Below are 18,819 nucleotides of genomic sequence, written 5' to 3' on the forward strand. Positions count from 1 at the left end.
AAGCTATGTGTTCTACTGGTTTACAATGCACTGAAGCTAGTACTAGTATATAATTAGCTAGGTGTTACTGGACACGTCTACAATGCAGTGAAGCTAGGTGTTACGTACTGGTCTACAATGCACTGAAGCTAGGTGTTATTGGCTTACAACTTTGCACTGAAGCTAGTAGGTGTTACTGGTTTACAATGACAGTACACTGAAGCTGGCTAGGTGTTACTACTATCAGATCAAGGGTTCATCTAAATTGGGAAAGAAGGGTGCTGCACCCTCTTGTTTCAGCCCAGCGCCCCCTTGTCGAATTCAGATTTTAGCCTATTATCCAGCATACAGCCTTCACTCAGCGATTGAGTCTTCCATAATCACATAGAAATCGCTCCCTCGCCTGTTTGTTCTCCCTCTTGTTTAATTTTTCTAGAAAAACCCCTGCAGATGATTGTGTAAAGGTGTTTGCATAAGTAGACTTGTTGTGTGCTTAGACTAGGTAAGTGATCTATTGAGCACATGATCAGCTGGAAAAGATGGCATCCGGTCATGTCAGGAACCCGGCACGTGTGTCCCACCTTCTTGTGTTCTGTCTTTACGTCTACGTAGAGTTATACGACAGGGAGAACATCCGGAATTCTGCAGTTTGGAGGAAAAGATTCGGAGGGCGTTTTGTGAACCTTACAACATTTGTGATTGTGAGTTAGACTTAAAGCTCACAGTGGCACCGGAGACCATTTTATAACACTATGATTACTTTAAGCACTGGACTCCAGAAATATCGATTGCATAGTGCACTATAATTTGTGCACTCAAAAGTCAAAATTAGAGCTGAGTTTTGACTGTGTGCAGTGCAGCTAGATATTTATGTAGGGTTACATTATTACGTAAATATGCTATTGTACACTTGTTTTGCGGTGAGACTCGGAGAGACCAGTTTTCTCGCCAGGCCTTTTCAGCATAGGGGCCCCCTATGCTGTGATTTGGACCCCCTATGCTGTGATCTGGACCCCTATGCTGTGTTTCAACCAGCATAGGGGTATTTCTTTCTGGGAAGAACCTTGTGACCCTTCATAAATCTTATAAAAAGTTGATGTTTGGCTTAAGAATGAGGCTGTGACAGAGGAAAAACTCTACTTCACAAAATTTATCCCTTAAAATGCATGAATAATGTCTCATTGGGTTATGAATTTACAAATTTTCCAGGGGAACATGCCGGACTCCCTACTCTGGTCATGTCTTCGGCACTCCACGCGTGACTTGCACCGCGTAAAGTTGGCCTTCTGTACCAGTCCCCTATGCTGTGAAAAAATTCTGGTGAGAACACTGGAGACTGTTTACTTAATACAGTACTTTGTTTTTCAGATGGGCCACACTGTGTTCTTTGGGAGCTGTGTGCTGGCGGACTTGATAGAAGGAGTGCTGGGTAAGAAAGCTGCCGGGCTGAGGAAAGTGCAGGACTATGTACTGGCTTCTGTGCTGTTCCCTATGAGCATGGTAAGTTCATAGGTGAGAGGTCAGAGGTAAAACATATGACTGACCTGGCTGCTGTGCTGTTCTCTATGAGCATGGACTTGGTAAGTTTATAGTTGAGAGGTCGTACGTTATGATACAGGACTATGTACTGGCTTCTGTGCTGTTCCCTATGAGCATGGTAAGTTTATAGTTGAGAGGTCGTAGGTAAAGCAGTACTATCAACTTGCCTCTGTGCTGTTCCCTAGGAGCCTGCATAAGTTCATAGTTGAGAGGTCGTAGGTAATACGGGACTATGTACTGGCTTCTGTGCTGATCCCTATGAGCTTGGTTAAGTTTATAGGTGAGAGTTTAGAGGTCAGGGGTAAAATATGACTAACCTAGCTGCTGTGCTGTTCCCTATGAATCATGGTAAGTTTATAGTTGAGAGGTCGTACGTTATAATTCAGGACTATGTACTGGCTTCTGGGGAGGGACCTCTAAATGGACTTTCCTATGCCACACATGGATAAGCCATCAAAAACAATCACTTAAAAACACACGTATCTACATTTCAAACCTCAAATCTTTACCACCCCTGCAAAGCTGGATTTGTCAGGTTGCTTTAGGTAAAAAAAGCAGGAGTTCAACTCCCAACGAGCTAAAGACAGAAGTTTCAGATGAGACCAGGAGTTCACTGGGACCCCATCCTAATATATCAGTCCGACCATAGAGAAGGGTTCAGAGGTCAATCCGAGATCAAAACATGACAAAAATCACCTATTTTGGCCAGATTTTCAAAATTCACATTCTTCTGTCCTCCCTAGCAGAAAACTGGACAATTCTGGAAAAAAAATATTTTTAGCAAAATACTAAATGGTATGCAGCGTGCTCTCTACTGCGCAACTCTATTAGCTGGTCCCTCCCCTTCTGTGCTATTCCCTATGAGCATGGTAAGTTCATATAGGTGAGAGGTGATAGGTCAAAGGTAATACAGCTGCAATGTTGTTGTGTGGTGAGAGCTCACTGAAAATCTGGGCGCTGATTGTTAAGTGGTCCCAATACATAAAGGACTTCTCATGTGGCTTGTTTCTGTGCTCATTTTAGACGCCCAAAGTATGAAATCATGATAGAAATGTGCTAATATATGAGCAAGTAAATGCATACAGATTGCCAGAGCCAGAATATTTCCAGTTTTAACGTTGACTGAAATTGCTTTGGACTCCTTTAATAAGAGCTCTATCATCACATTGCGCTACAGATCGTGACAGTCGTGTTCTGGGGGATGTACGCCGTTGATCGAGAACTGATCTTTCCAGCGGCCCTGGACAAGATCATCCCACCCTGGGTCAACCACGTCTGGGTAGGGTTGTTTGTTTGTTTGTTTGTTTGTTTCACCCCGATTGCCATTAGTGATACAATATAATATTTACATAATGTTAATCCTTTCTGGACTCCATCTAAGTATGATAAAAGATGTGTCTCCATCTAAGCAGCAAAAGGAGGTAGAGACCAAAATGATGTCAATCACATGAATATTGAGTTTCATCATAATCTAATTATGATGAAATTGTTTTGTTTATTTATTTATGAATCTTTAGAGTGGTCCCTTCATTTAACTAAGTAACTGATTTCCAAGGGAGCCGTTACAAAATCATAAATCAGGATACAGAAGGATAATTTAAGTTTTAACATAAACTGAATCAGTGAATGAATATTACATTTCACAATTTGTTTAAAACACCACTAACTGTTTCTCCAGCAGTGTTATGGGCCTGTCCTTTCTTTCTTTCTTTTCTCCACTATCATGACTGCTCTTACGAAACTTTCCATTTTGCTGTCCACAGCACACGACCGTAGTGCCTGTCCTGTTGCTGGAGATGTACCTGGTTCACCACAGGCACCCTTCACGTCAGGCAGGCCTCACTGGAGCGGTCACCGTTGGGATTGTATACCTTATATGGTGAGGCCCCAAATTCTTTCTGGCTCCTAATCTTGTTAAAGCCCGAATTTATGTTCACTGTGGTTTGAATGTTTGAAAGCATTATTCATGACCAGTAAAATCAAGGAAAAAAGGAATGAATCTTACGTTCCATAGACCCACAACAGGACAAAAGATATGAAAACCCATTGATAGTTTTCTTTACTTCACATTCTTCCAAAATACAATCCTAAGACAGGTGAAACAGTTTAAGATGAAGCCCAAAAAATCATGACACCTTCCATGTTGGAATTGAATGGGCGCCCAGCTGTCTGAAAATTCAAGAAATAGAATGAAATGAAATAGAAAATAAAATGAAATGAAATAAACATTCTTCCTTTCCATCATTTGTAGTTCTTGAGAAAATGACAGCGAAGAGACTGGTATTTGACCGGTTTCGACTTAATTGTCTTTTTCAAGAATCTTCAAGAATTCTTCCTTTCCAACCGTGCAGGGTGCTGATTGTTGCCCAGGTCGGAGGGTTCTGGGTTTACCCCTTCATGGCGGCCATGAGCAACTTCCAGTTCTTCCTGTTCTGCTGCTTCGTGGCGGTTATAGGCTGCAGTTTCTACCTACTGGGGGAGTTCTGCAACAAAATCTTCTGGGGTACGCACTCATTTTTTCTTTTCATTTTTCTATTTTATTGTTGAATAAATTCATCAGTCATGTGCAATAACAGTAACAAGAATATTCCTCAAACAGTGACTTAAAAAAAGAAGGGCAGCGAAATACGCACCTCCAAATTTTCGACATCTCCTGTACGTCTTGTTCACGGAGTGACCTAGTCTCGCGTATTTCGCAACCCTTCTTTTTTTAAGTCACTGTTTGAGGAATATTCTTGTATCTCTATTTTATTGAAATTGCAACATCACTATTCAATGGACAAGCAAGACAGTAATAGAACACAATTATACCTGTAACTAAGACTTAGGCTGCATATACACAGGATAATACATCATAGCAGTTACATAGAACTTAGCCTACATACAGTATTAAACTCTCATTGTTCCTCGATGTAAACTTAACACAAATAGTTTGGGCATTCAGTTTTGGTTCTCTGTGATTACTAATCAACTTCATTGTACTACATGTATGTATCATTTGAAAGCTTATCCTTTACAATGGACTGCATATGTGAGCTAGTTCTGAGAAAAAAGGGCCGAATTTCCCACCGTCATGATTATGTCATTTTATTCAGCTGAGAGAAAACTTGTTAGAAATTACTTGTTTTATTACATCCCTAAATGGTTCTTTTCCATTTTCAGGATCCATGGAAACGTCAAGAAAGGGGAAAAAGAGGGCATAATATTCTCAGCAGTAAAGGAGGAATTTTAAGATGTCTGCATATTTCCAGCACTGTCTTAAAGGTCAATAATGATCTAATTTAACCATTCTAAAAGAAGAGAGTTATAATCAAAAATCTGTTTTTGAAAGTTGTACAACAGTGCATATTTGAAAAGTCGTATTCTATTGCCCAGTTATGCTTTTCAAATTGGAACATCAAATACTGCAAATTTTGAAATGTTTGCAGTGGTTTTCAGGGGAACTCTCCATTGTGAATTGATGACATTGCAACTATCACTGTTTCCGATGTATTACTACTGTACTGTAAGTCCACACCAATTTAATTTCTTGGTTAACTGATTTTTATTTTCCCCAAAAAAAAAAATTTTAGAAAAAAAAGGAAAACAGAAAGCTGGCCCAGCCTTCTGTTTTCATGATTTTTTTTTTTCTAAATTTTTTTTTTTTGAAAATAAAAATCCGTTAACCAAGAAATTGAATTGGTGTTGCCGAACGGGAGAATGTTTTAACCACAAACTTAAACACTGCAAAAACCTCCTTTCTCCTTCTTATTAACAAAGTTAAGCCCCTAAAAAAATAAAAAAATTTACAGTATACTGACTATATTGTCACCCAACTATCACTACATGATATCTTAACTTTTTTGCAACAATCTGACAAAATAGTAAATACTTAACATATTAACAGGCAAACATTTTGTTATTTTCACAATTACGTATTATTTGTTTTGTTTTATATTTTATTTAGATATCCATTAGTGATATACAATATACACTATTCTTTCTGGAGTTCCTATACAAATAAATAAAATGAAACAAAAACTATACAATTGGTTAACTAAGAATTTAACAAAACAAATGTGGTGAAATCAAAAATAAACGAGAGATGAATGAGAGAGGTCAGAGGTCAACATAATTGAAAACATAATCTGGATGGAGTAGACAGAAAACCAGAAGTAATCATAAATTACGAATGTAAGTAACTTAAATTTTAAAAAAATGATTCACTCACAATCAGGAAGAGTACTTGAAGCACAAGCTTATCTATGCAAAAACATCTCATTTTTACCATTTGAACCTCAGGTACATTTATACACATGTACATACTTTGTGTAGGTGAGGGGTTTGTTGTTTTCTGTGTGACAAGCTGTCAATTATTTTGTCAAAATGGTTCAATTATGTCATCAATTATGTAAAGGATCAAATTATTGGTGTAAAAAGGTTTTGTGTTTAATTGTGAAGTTCAAGTTGCTTGTATGTAAATCTTAGGGATTAAAGTTAATTTAATGGAGAATCATTGACTTTTATGTGACCAAAAATAATGGTTTTGAGCAATGTTCAAGTAAGATGTTATTAGATAAGAAATTGCATCATTTGAGCCGTGACTGTGAGATGTGAAAAAAAACGCTACTAACAATTTCCAGGGTTGAGCTATTTTAACTATTACAATTTAGGAACCGTTTTAGAGAGAATACAGTCTGGCAGAATCTGCAACAAAGACTCTGATCGGGATATTTATCGGCAGAATTGAAAAATTTTGTTGTGCATGTGGATTATTCCCTTTAAAGACAGTCAGAAATGTTCAACTTCGATTCATGTCACTAGATTGACTTGGTATCTATGGTATCTAACATGCAACATAGTTTACAACACATGGTTAAAAACTTCCATCACCCTAACAATAACATGCCGTCCACAAATTATTTCAAGCAAGACTATTAAAAGGTGTATAAAATTCGATTGTTTCCCATATGTTTATTGTCTTTGTCTACCGGGCATGCCCTTAATGTAATTGCAGGGTAGCCCTAGCTCTATTTCTTTAGGCCGTATATATAGCCTATTTCAGTCATTGCCCATGTCTAACACTAACAGTCGGTGACTTTTTCCTACCATAGCGTGTTATTGAAAAGCAGACAGAACAGTAAAATATAATTGATACATTGAAACTATAAGGTGCTATACATATACCCATATTAAAGGTAAAGAGTTCATCTTTTTTTAAGGGACAAGAAGCACTTTTGAAAAAGCTAGCAATTCACCAATATGAAGATACGTCTCGTGGAATAAGCGATACGTATTTGTAGAGGCAGTAACGTCGTACACATGTACGTACTAGATTTTTCAATGTGATTAGGCATTGTACTGGAAGCGCCACCTAGAGACATGTTACTAAACCGCATAAAATATCTTCTGTGTTGGAATAAGACATTGGGTTTGACATAGGCAACGCCCCCTCATACTGCAACCCTACTATAACACGTCTAAAATACGTCTAGAATTTTCTTGATATGCATTTTTCGTTTTTGAAAACAGCCCGGCCGGGCCCCGGCTTGGAAATGTAACCCTAGCATTACAAACTTACAGAATGTAGGTTCGACATTTAGTAGGGTCTTCGACCTGAAGTTACCCCTGCCCTCAAGGTCAGCATGCATATGTCAACAATCAGAACCACGTGACCTGCGTCAGGGACTGAAATTCCCACCTTGCTTCTAACGCTGGTAACGTCTTCTTAGTGACGCTTCCTTCGCGTCTTTCCCGCCATGTCTGAGAACGTTCACCCTAAGGCGACGTCTGTGGCGGAGTTTGAGAAAGCCGCAAACGAGAAACTGTCGGAGTTTGTTCGGACGTACTACAGTCATCCTGGGGAGGGGGGTCAGACGCACAGGGACAACTGCCGGGCGTTCAAACGGTAGGGGGATCTCTGTCTTCTCTCACTCTGTGCATGTGTGTGTTGCTATGTGTGCTTGCGTGCAATTGGTATTGGGGTGTGTGTGTGTGTGTGTGTGTCTGTGCGTGTCTGTGTGTGTGTGTGTGCGTGTGTGTCTTGCTGTGTCAGTGTGTGTTTGTGTGTGTGTGTGTCAGTGCGTGTGTGTGTCAGTGCGTGTGTGTGTCTGTGTATCTATGTGGTGTGTGCGTGTGTGTGTGCTTGTATGTGTGTGTACGTTCACGATTGCTGATGATGGTGGTTACGTGCCAGGTAGCATTTGATAATACGTGGCATTTGATAGTAACTGGTTAATAATTATTATCTAAATCGATTAGTAGTAGTATTAAAGATTGCCTGTAAATTAGCAGTAGTGGTTAACGATTAGCTAAAATGACTAACTGTGGTGGTTAATTACTAATCATTAGAATGCTTGCAATAATCTAATAAATATCCCGGTAGGCACTGTGGTAATATGCCATAGTTAAAGGCCTTGGGACATTTATCAACCGTCGCCTAGGCAACAACTCAGTTAACAGTATGGGGGCCTTCAACTTTGACCTCGCTCATGCGCAGTTCAAATCGTGAAGCGGCTTATTCCAGGTACCGCCTCATCCCGCGGAACCTGCGTGACGTGTACATCCGGGACACTTCGGTCACCGTGCTGGGGTCTAAGCTGGATTTCCCGGTAGCAATTGCGCCAACGGCTGTTCACAAACTTGCCCATCCAGATGCGGAGGTGGCCACTGCTAAAGGTCTGTAACTTATAGTTTTGCGAATATTTCAGACGCTTTTACTAATTCCTTTCGTGCACAATTTAACACTCTTAGCAACAAGCTTGCTTGTATTAAAGCACTTAACTGTGTATACGGAGTATTTAAGCAAATAAGATTTTCACAACTTTCATCCGAATCTTATCCTAAGAAGGAAGTGTAAAACATGATCGTTCAGTGCAGACTAACACATTGCCGATCATATATCTGTCCAATCCAGCGATGGTCCTGAGCTCCTGGTCGCACTACTCATGATGTACGTGTCTCTGTTTCATCCCCCAGGCGCGGCCTCCATGAACACAGCGATGGTCCTGAGCTCCTCATCACTGCTCATGATGTACGTGTCTCTGTTTCATCCCCCAGGCGCAGCCTCCATCAACACAGCGATGGTCCTGAGCTCCTCATCACTGCTCATGATGTACGTGTCTCTGTTTCATCCCCCAGGCGCAGCCTCCATCAACACAGCGATGGTCCTGAGCTCCTCATCACTGCTCATGATGTACGTGTTTCTGTTTCATCCCCCAGGCGCAGCCTCCATGAACACAGCGATGGTCCTGAGCTCCTCATCACTGCTCATGATGTACGTGTCTCTGTTTCATCCCCCAGGCGCGGCCTCCATGAACACTGCGATGGTCCTGAGCTCCTCATCACTGCTCATGATGTACGTGTCTCTGTTTCATCCCCCAGGTGCGGTCTCCATGAACACAGCGATGGTCCTGAGCTCCTCATCACTGCTCATGATGTACGTGTCTCTGTTTTATCCCCCAGGCGCGGCCTCCATCAACACAGCGATGGTCCTGAGCTCCTCATCACTGCTCGTGATGTACGTGTCTCTGTTTCATCCTCCAGGCGCAGCCTCCATCAACACAGCGATGGTCCTGAGCTCCTCATCACTGCTCATGATGTACGTGTCTCTGTTTCATCCCCCAGGCGCGGCCTCCATGAACACAGCGATGGTCCTGAGCTCCTGGTCACACTGCTCATGATGTACGTGTCTCTGTTTCATCCCCCAGGCGCAGCCTCCATGAACACAGCGATGGTCCTGAGCTCCTCATCACTGCTCATGATGTACGTGTCTCTGTTTCATCCCCCAGGCGCAGCCTCCATGAACACAGCGATGGTCCTGAGCTCCTCATCACTGCTCATGATGTACGTGTCTCTGTTTCATCCCCCATGCGCAGCCTCCATCAACACAGCGATGGTCCTGAGCTCCTCATCACTGCTCATGATGTACGTGTTTCTGTTTCATCCCCCAGGCGCGGCCTCCATGAACACAGCGATGGTCCTGAGCTCCTCATCACTGCTCATGATGTACGTGTCTCTGTTTCATCCCCCATGCGCAGCCTCCATCAACACAGCGATGGTCCTGAGCTCCTCATCACTGCTCATGATGTACGTGTCTCTGTTTCATCCCCCATGCGCAGCCTCCATCAACACAGCGATGGTCCTGAGCTCCTCATCACTGCTCATGATGTACGTGTCTCTGTTTCATCCCCCAGGCGCAGCCTCCATGAACACAGCGATGGTCCTGAGCTCCTCATCACTGCTCATGATGTACGTGTCTCTGTTTCATCCCCCAGGCGCGACCTCCATGAACACAGCGATGGTCCTGAGCTCCTCATCACTGCTCATGATGTACGTGTCTCTGTTTCATCCCCCAGGCGCGGCCTCCATGAACACATCGATGGTCCTGAGCTCCTGGTCGCACTGCTCATGATGTACGTGTCTCTGTTTCATCCCCCAGGCGCGGCCTCCATGAACACAGCGATGGTCCTGAGCTCCTCATCACTGCTCATGATGTACGTGTCTCTGTTTCATCCCCCAGGCGCGGCCTCCATGAACACATCGATGGTCCTGAGCTCCTGGTCGCACTGCTCCTTGGAACAGGTGGCTGCCGCGGCTCCGCGGGGGGTCCGCTGGTTCTACCTGCTGTTCTACCGAGACCGAGGCCGGATGAAGCGGCTCCTGGAGCGGGCAGAGTGGGCGGGCTACACCGCCTTAGTCCTCACCGTCGACTCCCCTATTTACCCGTTTACTCTTCGCAAGACTCCCGTAGTTTTTCCTGTACAATTCAGGTTAGAAAACTGAAGTTGTCTTATGTGCGTGCTGTTCTCTGCTTTGGTGTCGTAGCAGAGTTTTTCATGTTTGCTTCGATGCCAGCCACATTTCCTTAGCACCTTAATTCCCCCATGTCTTTGAGGCACATCTAGTTTAGTCTCCAAGCAGACCTACGGGTTGGCAAAGACCGTATCCAACAGGCAGAAGGAGTTTCTATAGCCAACCCAAACTTGGGTTGGCTATGAGACTTGGGTTGGCTATAGAAACTCCTTCTGCCTGTTGGATACGGTCTTTGCCAACCTGTAGGTCTGCTTGGAGACTACATCTAGTTGTCCTTTTCCATCTGTCGCGATTTTGTGCCTCCCTCTGTGCTCTGTACCCACCACCTGGGGCTTCTGTTGGCTTCAAGGTCATTCATTTTCCTTAGAACTTCTGTATTATCTATGTCTCCGTTTCGTACATGAAAACGTACTAGCATCGGGGAAACGGCTTGTCATTCGCGCCTTCTTTATTTAGAATTATCCACTTATTCTGTCACGTGAACTAACCATTATGCAGCCTAACCAGGATAGGAAGAAACGTTGCTATTTCACTATTTGGATTTTATGCAGGTCAGCGTACTTAGTCTAGTTGTTAGCGACCCTGCCTCTGTGCCAACGGGTTGGGAGTTCGAATCTTGGCTGTTTTCTCAACCGACATGCATACTACTGGAAAGTCTTGAAGTTCTTTGGACGGTTCGTGTTAAGCCATAAAAGGGGAATTTCCCCGTGTAGTGGACCTGTAGAGACTGTACGCACATGTACCGTTAGCCTGGTTCCAGTCTCTAGGGGTCGGCTTAGTGGTGTTTTACCGGGCCCAGTCAGTTTCTGATGGCCCTTTTTACTTTATCCAAGGCCGTAAACAACACCCCGAGCGGGCTAAGCTGATTGGGTGGGCGAGGTCACTCACAGTGCCGTAGAAATATCGGGGAGCCACCGAGGGTATGGTTTCCAGGCTTATGTACCGTCTGTCGTCTCACATTTTTCACTCACTTTTTTCAGGTTACCGAACGTTTGGCTGGATGACGACGTTGTTCCCGGCTCTCCCGGCTCCCTGGAACAGGGATCTGCTCTAACCAAGATCACGAAGAACGCTGCAACGTGGGAAGACGTGAAGTGGGTTAAGAAGAACACCCGGCTGCCGGTCGTGCTGAAAGGGATTCTCTCCGGTAGTATACGTCTAGAAGCTTTTAAATATTCACCAGGTTGTATTATTTCAGCTAGTAGGTACCCATGTGAGTAATGAGGCTGTTGTAACGCACTCGAGGCACCTTCTCGAACACGAGACCCCCTTTTTTCGTCTCTTCCGAAAACGGTGCAGCTTCGACAAGGATACCCTTCCCGGATTCGATCCGGGGTCTCCCTGATCCAACTAATTGGAAACAGGAGGCTCAACTGCGAGGCCGCTACCAATTGAGCTACAGGGACATCCTGAATATGCATGACTCGAAATTGCGCACCCAAAATTGAGCTGTGCACATAGTTTTTGACTGTAGGTGCACCTAGATTTTTCTGTAGGCTATAGAGGAGGGATACTATTGTACAGCAGTACACGAAACGCCGCTACAAGATACGACGTATACTTTTCATGTTGGTCAAGAACAACACCCGGCTACCGGTCGTGCTGACGGGCGTTCTCTCAGGTAGTATACGTCTAGAAGCTTCTATATATGCTTGTTTTTGGTGACAAATCAAGAAATGGAAAGGGATGCGTCTAGATCAAGTTTTGTTGTATGTACGATTGGTTGATTTATCTATGATCTATTAATAGGTTGATTTGGTTATTGATTATCTTACTCTAAATGTATGGTTCAGCTGAAGACGCGAGGACTGCAGTGGACCTGGGTGTTTCCGGTATCTACGTGTCGAACCATGGCGGCCGGGAGCAGGACGGCTTGCCGGCTACGGTGAGGATTTCTGTCCGTCTTAAGACATAACCGCATATATAAGACATATCTCTGCCATCTTGTAGCTACGAAATAACGAAATAGTTCTTGAAATCTGCATGAGGAAAGTTGAAGTTTTAACAATCTTATCAAGGAAAGAAAATCAGCAGCTCAAATGGTGATTGGTTCACCAATAACGACATCTTTCAAGATGAATGGATTTCAGATTGACATTTCCTGTGACGTTGTCCCTGTATACGTACTGGCCACTCTTTGAAACAGACATTTGTCATTGGACGTGATCACATTGCTTTATCCAATCGTTGAAAGATTTGACAGTAGATTGATGCCTTGCGGCTTTGTAGTGTTTTATTCATTGATAAATTATGTACTTCTAAAGATTGACGTTCTTCCCGACATCGTCCGCGCGGTTGGCGGCGAGGCGGAGGTTTACCTGGACGGAGGGGTCCGGACTGGGACGGACGTGCTGAAGGCCTTGGCGCTGGGGGCCAGATGTGTGTTCATCGGCAGGCCCGCTCTCTGGGGACTCGCTTGTAACGTACGTGTCGTTTTGAAAATGAAGTGTCCTTTGTAGACTTGATTAAAAGTTGTTTTCAATGATTCTGATGCCGTGCAGAAATTTGGTGATGTTTCAAAAATTACACCGGTGCTCATATAATTGTAAAGAATCTCGATGTGACACAAAAGCGACCGTCAGAATAATCTTAAATCGTATGATTCTTGCATACGTGCATGTAATCATATTCATCCAGTGATAGCAAGGGTGGGCAAAGACGGATCATCCCTCAGAATTAGCAAGAATCTTTTTCATCTTTGAACGAACATATAATGGACAAAGTATGTAGTCATATCTCCAAACGTTTCAGAAAGAGAGAAGAAACTAAAAGGTGATCATCATTTAGTTTAGCAATAGCCCACAGTTTGCATGTTTTTGAGTTTTTAATGTTAGTTGAGCAGTTTATCAACTTATGTTTTGCATCATGTTTCTTACAGGCCACATGTGGTCTTCTGTGCATTTAGCCCTTCTGGGCAGGAATATGCAATTAAGACTATTATTATTATTGATTGTTTTGCTTGTCTATTTCAGGGTGCAGAAGGTGTTCAGCAGGTCCTACAGATCCTGAAAGATGAACTCAGTTTGGCCATGGCCAGGGCGGGTACGTAAAATAAACCAATTTTACATTTTAACAATAATTTCAATATCATAATGATCACAGAATCAGCATAGTTTTGAAAGTTCAATGATGATCATCTTGATCGTTCCTTCACTGTACTATGTTTGTTATTTCTTCTTTTTTTCAGGATGTGCGAAAATCTCAGACATCCAGCCGTCACTGGTCGTGCACGAGTCTTATTACTTGTACCGGCAGTTGTTCAGCCATCCCGGGAATGTCAACAACAAGATTCTTAAATCCAAATACTAGGGTTTGTATGTGTCTGAAGCATATCGTGACAATGAATTCAACATGGTAACACATAGAGATTGAATTTAGATAAAACTGTACCTTTTGTCAATTGCCTTAAATTCTGCTGGGTAGATTTTTATTAATGTTAGTAGGAAATAAGGAAATTCATATCACGTTAACATAACCGTTTGATGATATTTTTAATGATTATTCAGATTTCTGTACTGTAAAATAAACATTGCGTGCAAAAGAAAGTACACGGGAAAATGTATCGCTTTAAAAACGAAGTCTATTCACAGTATTCGGAGCAGACCGCGTTGGCATTTAAAGCAACAATATGTAAATACGTGAAGATTGTAATTATGCTGATTTTTATGGTGAGCGATGTCTAGTATCGCTAACTATACAATGTTGTTATTAACGTATAATGGATAGCTGAGCATTCTCACATTGATAGATATATCATATCTTATAGAACAAGAGTGCAATAAATATCTGCTCATTTCATTGTCCTGCCCATCACCTTTAGAAAATCCTACCGCTGAATATTCATCTAGTGGCGGTACGCCATAATTATTATTAATGGGGCCCGTGTACAATTGCGACGGCTAGATGTCCGATATATAGGCACAGCCTGGAATAACAATATATGTCACTACTGTGTGCATTGTGTTAGTCTGAGCGACATAAACTTGCGTTATAAGTCAATAAGCAGATGACAACGTATGTCACGCAGCTCAAATGTGTATATGCGGACGTAAATGCGTTATGGCACGGATTCTAAAATAACACTGCTAAAGTAAAGAAAATTTTGTTGGATAGTAGCGTCCTCGACCTGAAGTAACCCCTGCCTTAGGGTCGCCAGTGTAAAAAAAGTCTAATGTCAACACCGTGTGCAAATAAAAACATGTGATTCGCACCTGTGCTCTTAACATGTGGCTGAACTTTTGACTTTGGCCCTGAACGCTGGCAACGTCTTCTTAGTGACGCTTCCTTCGCGTGTATTCCGCCATGTCTGAGAACGTTCATCCCAAGTCAACGTCTTTGGCGGAGTTTGAGAAAGCTGCAAACGAGAAACTGCCGGAGTTTGTTCGGACGTACTACAGCCACCCTGGGGAGGGGGGTCAGACTTACAGGGACAACTGCCGGGCTTTTAAACGGTAGGGGGATCCAAGTCAGGTGCAAGCGTGTGCATTGTGTGTCTGTGTCTGTGTGTGTGTGTGTGTCTGTCTGTGTGTGTGTGTGTGTGTCTCTGTGTGTGTGAATGTGCGTGTGTGTGTGCGTGTGTGTGTGTGCGTGTGTGTGTGTGCATGTGTGTGTGTGCATGTGTGTGTGTGTTGTGGTCATACTGTTCTGTCGAGGACAAGATGCTCGGGAAGACTTCTGGATCCTGTAACAACATCCATGCCTGTCCTCCTTCAATGATGATCAATGATCTTACAATTTGTGCAGAGTGAGGGCATATATAATCGTTTGTTCATATATATTGCAATTGGGGGCTAGCACTGCTGTGGGCATGGCTTTATGAGTTCAGAAAATGGTGGTTATGTTGGTACAACCTCATGAGAACTTAACAGTCATGGTAACTGGCAAAACGTGACAATGGCGGCATTGGTTAACGATTAACAGTATTTGTGTACACTGTGGTCAATCAAATATTAGAAGTAGCAGCAGAAGAAGTAGCAGTCAATGGTAATGGTTAAGATAAGCTAAAATAACCAATTGTAGTGATCAACTATTAGTACTATTATAGTAACGCTCGTAGTTACCGATTAACATACTATTAGCTAACATTGCAAACAACGGCAATGGGAATATACTGCATTAGCTTGCAAATGTTGACCTTGAACTGCAGCTACCGTCTCGTCCCGCGGAACCTCCGTGACGTCTACATCCGGGACACTTCCGTGACTGTGCTGGGCTCCAAGTTAAATCTCCCAGTAGCCATTGCGCCAACTAGTATTCACAAACTTGGCCATCCAGAGGCGGAACGAGCAACAGCTAGAGGTGTGTCATTTTTCACCGTTCTTAAAATAATAATCAACAAGTACGGGCTTGGAAAAAAAGTTAAAGATATTGTTCTTCTACAAGTGAAATGATTTTTTTCTCCACACAATTGCGCATACTGTATCACTATTTTCCCGGGTCCAACATAGCTTCCAACCCCTCCCTAAAAAATGTGCACATTCATTCACGATAGTCATTCGGCATCTTTTCTCAGGAGCAGCCTCCATGAACACAGCCATGGTCCTGAGCTCCTGGTCGCACTTCTCCTTAGAACAGGTGGCTGCCGCGGCTCCGCGGGGGGTCCTTTGGTTCTACCTGCTGTTCTACCGAGACCGAGGCCGGATGAAGCGGCTCCTGGAGCGGGCAGAGCGGGCGGGCTACACCGCCATAGTCCTCACCGTGGATACGCCGCTCTTTCCGTTTTCCCTTCGCCGGAAACCTGTCGTTTACCCAATCCAATTCAGGTTAGATTTCATCACTTTCTTTTTTGTCATAATTTTTATCAAGTGTTATTTAACTGTTCATCTGTGTCATATCTAACCGCTGAAAGTTCGTCACGCTATGGTTGTGTTTTATCTGAATAACGTGACGTCACAGCTGCGATGGATTGCTCATTCCTTCACACAGAGTCAAGTTAGTCAAAAATTAGGATAAGTCTAGTGTTATTATGATCCAGAATATGCACATGTTTAGTTGCCTTCTTCGGTGTCGGAGTATGATTTCGTTTCTTAACTATGTGTTATTCTTAAACAACAATCAGTCACCAGTAATATATAAATTTTTCTGCCAGTTTGCCGAATATCTGGTTGGATGACGTCGCCCCTGGCCTCCCAGGTTCTACAGAACACGACGCGTATCTTAAGAAAATTGTGAAGGAAGCGGCGACTTGGGAAGACGTGAAGTGGGTCAAAAACAACACCAGGCTACCAATCGTGCTTAAAGGCATTCTCTCTGGTAGTATACGTAGAATCTTATTCTAGCAAGCTAAAATACTGAAAAATGGGGAGAATGGTGTACTACTTTTAGCTTTCTTGAAAAGTTAACTTTATCATTTTTTCTCAGCACCTGACTCTCATTCGTAGCAAGCGTTTACAATTGGTCGTAATTGAGAAGGACGTAGGACTAAGGATGATGGGGCTCTCGCTCTGTGCCTGACGGGCACTAAAGGAGACACTAGTGTTACCTCACAGAGGGTGAACGGATCTGAGTAACTAATTCTCTATGTGTTATTTCAGCTGAAGACGCGAGGACTGCAATGGACCTGGGTGTTTCCGGTATCTACGTGTCTAACCATGGTGGCCGGGAGCAGGATGGCGTGCCGGCTACGGTAGGGACTTCTCTCGGTCTCAGAACTTGACGATGTATACTTGTATAAAACATGTAACGCATTGTATCTATAACGTGCAACTCCATACGGCGAATATAGGAGTCTTTAAGGTCGTATCAGTAAAAGCAAAGACCACCAAGGCTTTCTAATGATCAATTTACCAATAACGGCATCTTTCAGATGGACATTCTCCCCGACGTTGTCCATGTACGGCTACTGTCTCTCGGTTAATGACTCCTTCGGGCGGTAACCTTCGGGACGGCCGCTAGGAGCGCGATTTAGACAGGCTACTGTACATGACCGCTCTATAAAACATAAATTATCCCATTTAACGTGCATGTGATGACATAGCCTTAATTCAATTGCTACACATGGAGGAGTTACAAGCAGCGGTTAAAAGTGTCGCCGCCTTATAGTTTTTCATTTATTGATACCTTTATTACGAAGATCGACGTCCTACCGGACATCGTCCGCGCGGTTGGCGGTGAGGCGGAGGTTTACCTGGACGGAGGGGTCCGGACTGGGACGGACGTGCTGAAGGCCTTGGCGCTGGGGGCCAGATGTGTGTTCATCGGCAGGCCCGCACTCTGGGGTCTCGCTTGTAACGTACGTTCTACCAGCTCCACGAAACACCTCTGAGTAGCTTTATAAGAGTTACCACGATATCATTGTCAGCAGCCGTCTGTCTCGAAAGACTATGGCATCACATCCTGTCTGTAGTGGGTTGTCCGCAGCCTCTGCTGTGGCTGTACAGCCCAATCTTTGAGAGGCGGACTCGAAGGCGATTATTTACATATCTGAAGACGTTGTACTATATGTTCCGTAAACATTAGGGTGCCGAGGGTGTTCAGCGGGTCCTACAGATCATGAAGGATGAACTCAGTCTGGCAATGGCAAGGGCGGGTACGTATGATCAGGCTCTATCACATTTAATTTGTTTAGTTGTTCATTTGAGTTTATCACAGTGATTTCATTCAGTTTATTCAAGCTGTGGCGGGCAATCTTTAGTTTTTATTACCGTATTACATATGTTTACAGTGTTTTTTTGTTGTTACCATTCCAGGCTGTGCGAAGATATCAGACATTCAGCCGTCATTAGTTGTGCACCAGTCATACTATGGTGTACCACCGATGGCTAAGTATTAAGCTGTAGGGCATTCCAGAGGTTAAAGTGATCAATATCAATGAGTACTAGTATGGACAACCGAATATACATTTTTTGCACCATTGTTTTATTAGATAAGATATAATACCGGCAATTTGAGTATAAGTCAACTCCCTGCTGTTTATGGTAAGATTCTAAGATCAACTTGTACAGGTGTGTTACGATGTCTTTTTACCTACTCACTACAATATTAATGTATACTAACATAGTTTCACCAGGGTACATGATTCCTCCACCCTGTCCAAACCGATCTCCAACCCAACGGCCCCAGTAAAATGCACTCCAGTGTGTATTTGAAGAAAAATAAACTGTGTAGATCTGCGGGGTGCTACATTAGAGATCTCTTAAACCCACTGTTTTTCAAACAGGCGGATTTATGTGACACGGCGGATTAATGTTAATGGAAGTTATACTAAAATGTACGTTGTTCAATAAAGTTGTATGTGTAGTCGGAGATTGTCGTTAAACATTGACGTATAGCTATATCAATTCTCTATTCTCCAAACACCGGAGAGTATGAAACAAAAATATGCATTAATATTTCCTCTACCTGTATAAAAAGCTGATAAATCATTAAAAGTATCATAAAATCCTGAGACCGTGGTGTATGTTATCTTTTTTTTTTTTTTACTATTTTTCTTCTAACATCACTAGTAAAATATACCCGATTGAGATATAGACTTTTGAGAAAAAGTACAGGTTTATCTAACTTTAACCT

The 18,819-nt window shown here is 43.0% G+C and overlaps 3 protein-coding genes across 13 annotated transcripts in view; all 3 read left to right on the forward strand.

Annotated features, from left to right (window-relative positions):
• LOC136424855 (androgen-induced gene 1 protein-like) overlaps window positions 1–6,454 on the forward strand; it is a 51,101-nt gene extending 44,647 nt beyond the window's left edge. For all 11 annotated transcript variants that reach the window (XM_066413536.1, XM_066413535.1, XM_066413544.1 and 8 more), the window contains exons 2-6: window positions 1,348–1,479; window positions 2,696–2,797; window positions 3,282–3,397; window positions 3,870–4,021; window positions 4,681–6,454. In XM_066413536.1, the coding sequence (XP_066269633.1) occupies window positions 1,348–1,479; window positions 2,696–2,797; window positions 3,282–3,397; window positions 3,870–4,021; window positions 4,681–4,721 (543 nt within the window). In that variant the 3' untranslated portion in view covers window positions 4,722–6,454. The remainder of the gene's footprint in view (window positions 1–1,347; window positions 1,480–2,695; window positions 2,798–3,281; window positions 3,398–3,869; window positions 4,022–4,680) is intronic.
• A 697-nt stretch (window positions 6,455–7,151) lies between these two features.
• On the forward strand, window positions 7,152–13,361 carry LOC136424555 (2-Hydroxyacid oxidase 1-like). Its single transcript, XM_066413169.1, has 7 exons — window positions 7,152–7,405; window positions 8,024–8,175; window positions 10,019–10,268; window positions 11,292–11,467; window positions 12,105–12,196; window positions 12,576–12,734; window positions 13,284–13,361. The coding sequence occupies exons 1-7, from the start codon at window positions 7,257–7,259 to the stop codon at window positions 13,359–13,361; spliced, it is 1,056 nt and encodes a 351-aa protein (XP_066269266.1). The 5' UTR covers window positions 7,152–7,256.
• Window positions 13,362–13,503: 142 nt separating this feature from the next.
• LOC136424853 (2-Hydroxyacid oxidase 1-like) lies at window positions 13,504–18,697 on the forward strand. Its single transcript, XM_066413532.1, has 8 exons — window positions 13,504–14,762; window positions 15,458–15,609; window positions 15,824–16,073; window positions 16,400–16,563; window positions 16,845–16,936; window positions 17,384–17,542; window positions 17,770–17,839; window positions 18,000–18,697. The coding sequence occupies exons 1-8, from the start codon at window positions 14,614–14,616 to the stop codon at window positions 18,080–18,082; spliced, it is 1,119 nt and encodes a 372-aa protein (XP_066269629.1). The 5' UTR covers window positions 13,504–14,613; the 3' UTR covers window positions 18,083–18,697.
• The last annotated feature ends 122 nt before the right edge of the window (window positions 18,698–18,819 follow it).

The sequence above is a fragment of the Branchiostoma lanceolatum genome, chromosome 18 (assembly GCF_035083965.1).
Source record: "Branchiostoma lanceolatum isolate klBraLanc5 chromosome 18, klBraLanc5.hap2, whole genome shotgun sequence".
In the NCBI taxonomy this organism is placed as follows: domain Eukaryota; kingdom Metazoa; phylum Chordata; class Leptocardii; order Amphioxiformes; family Branchiostomatidae; genus Branchiostoma; species Branchiostoma lanceolatum.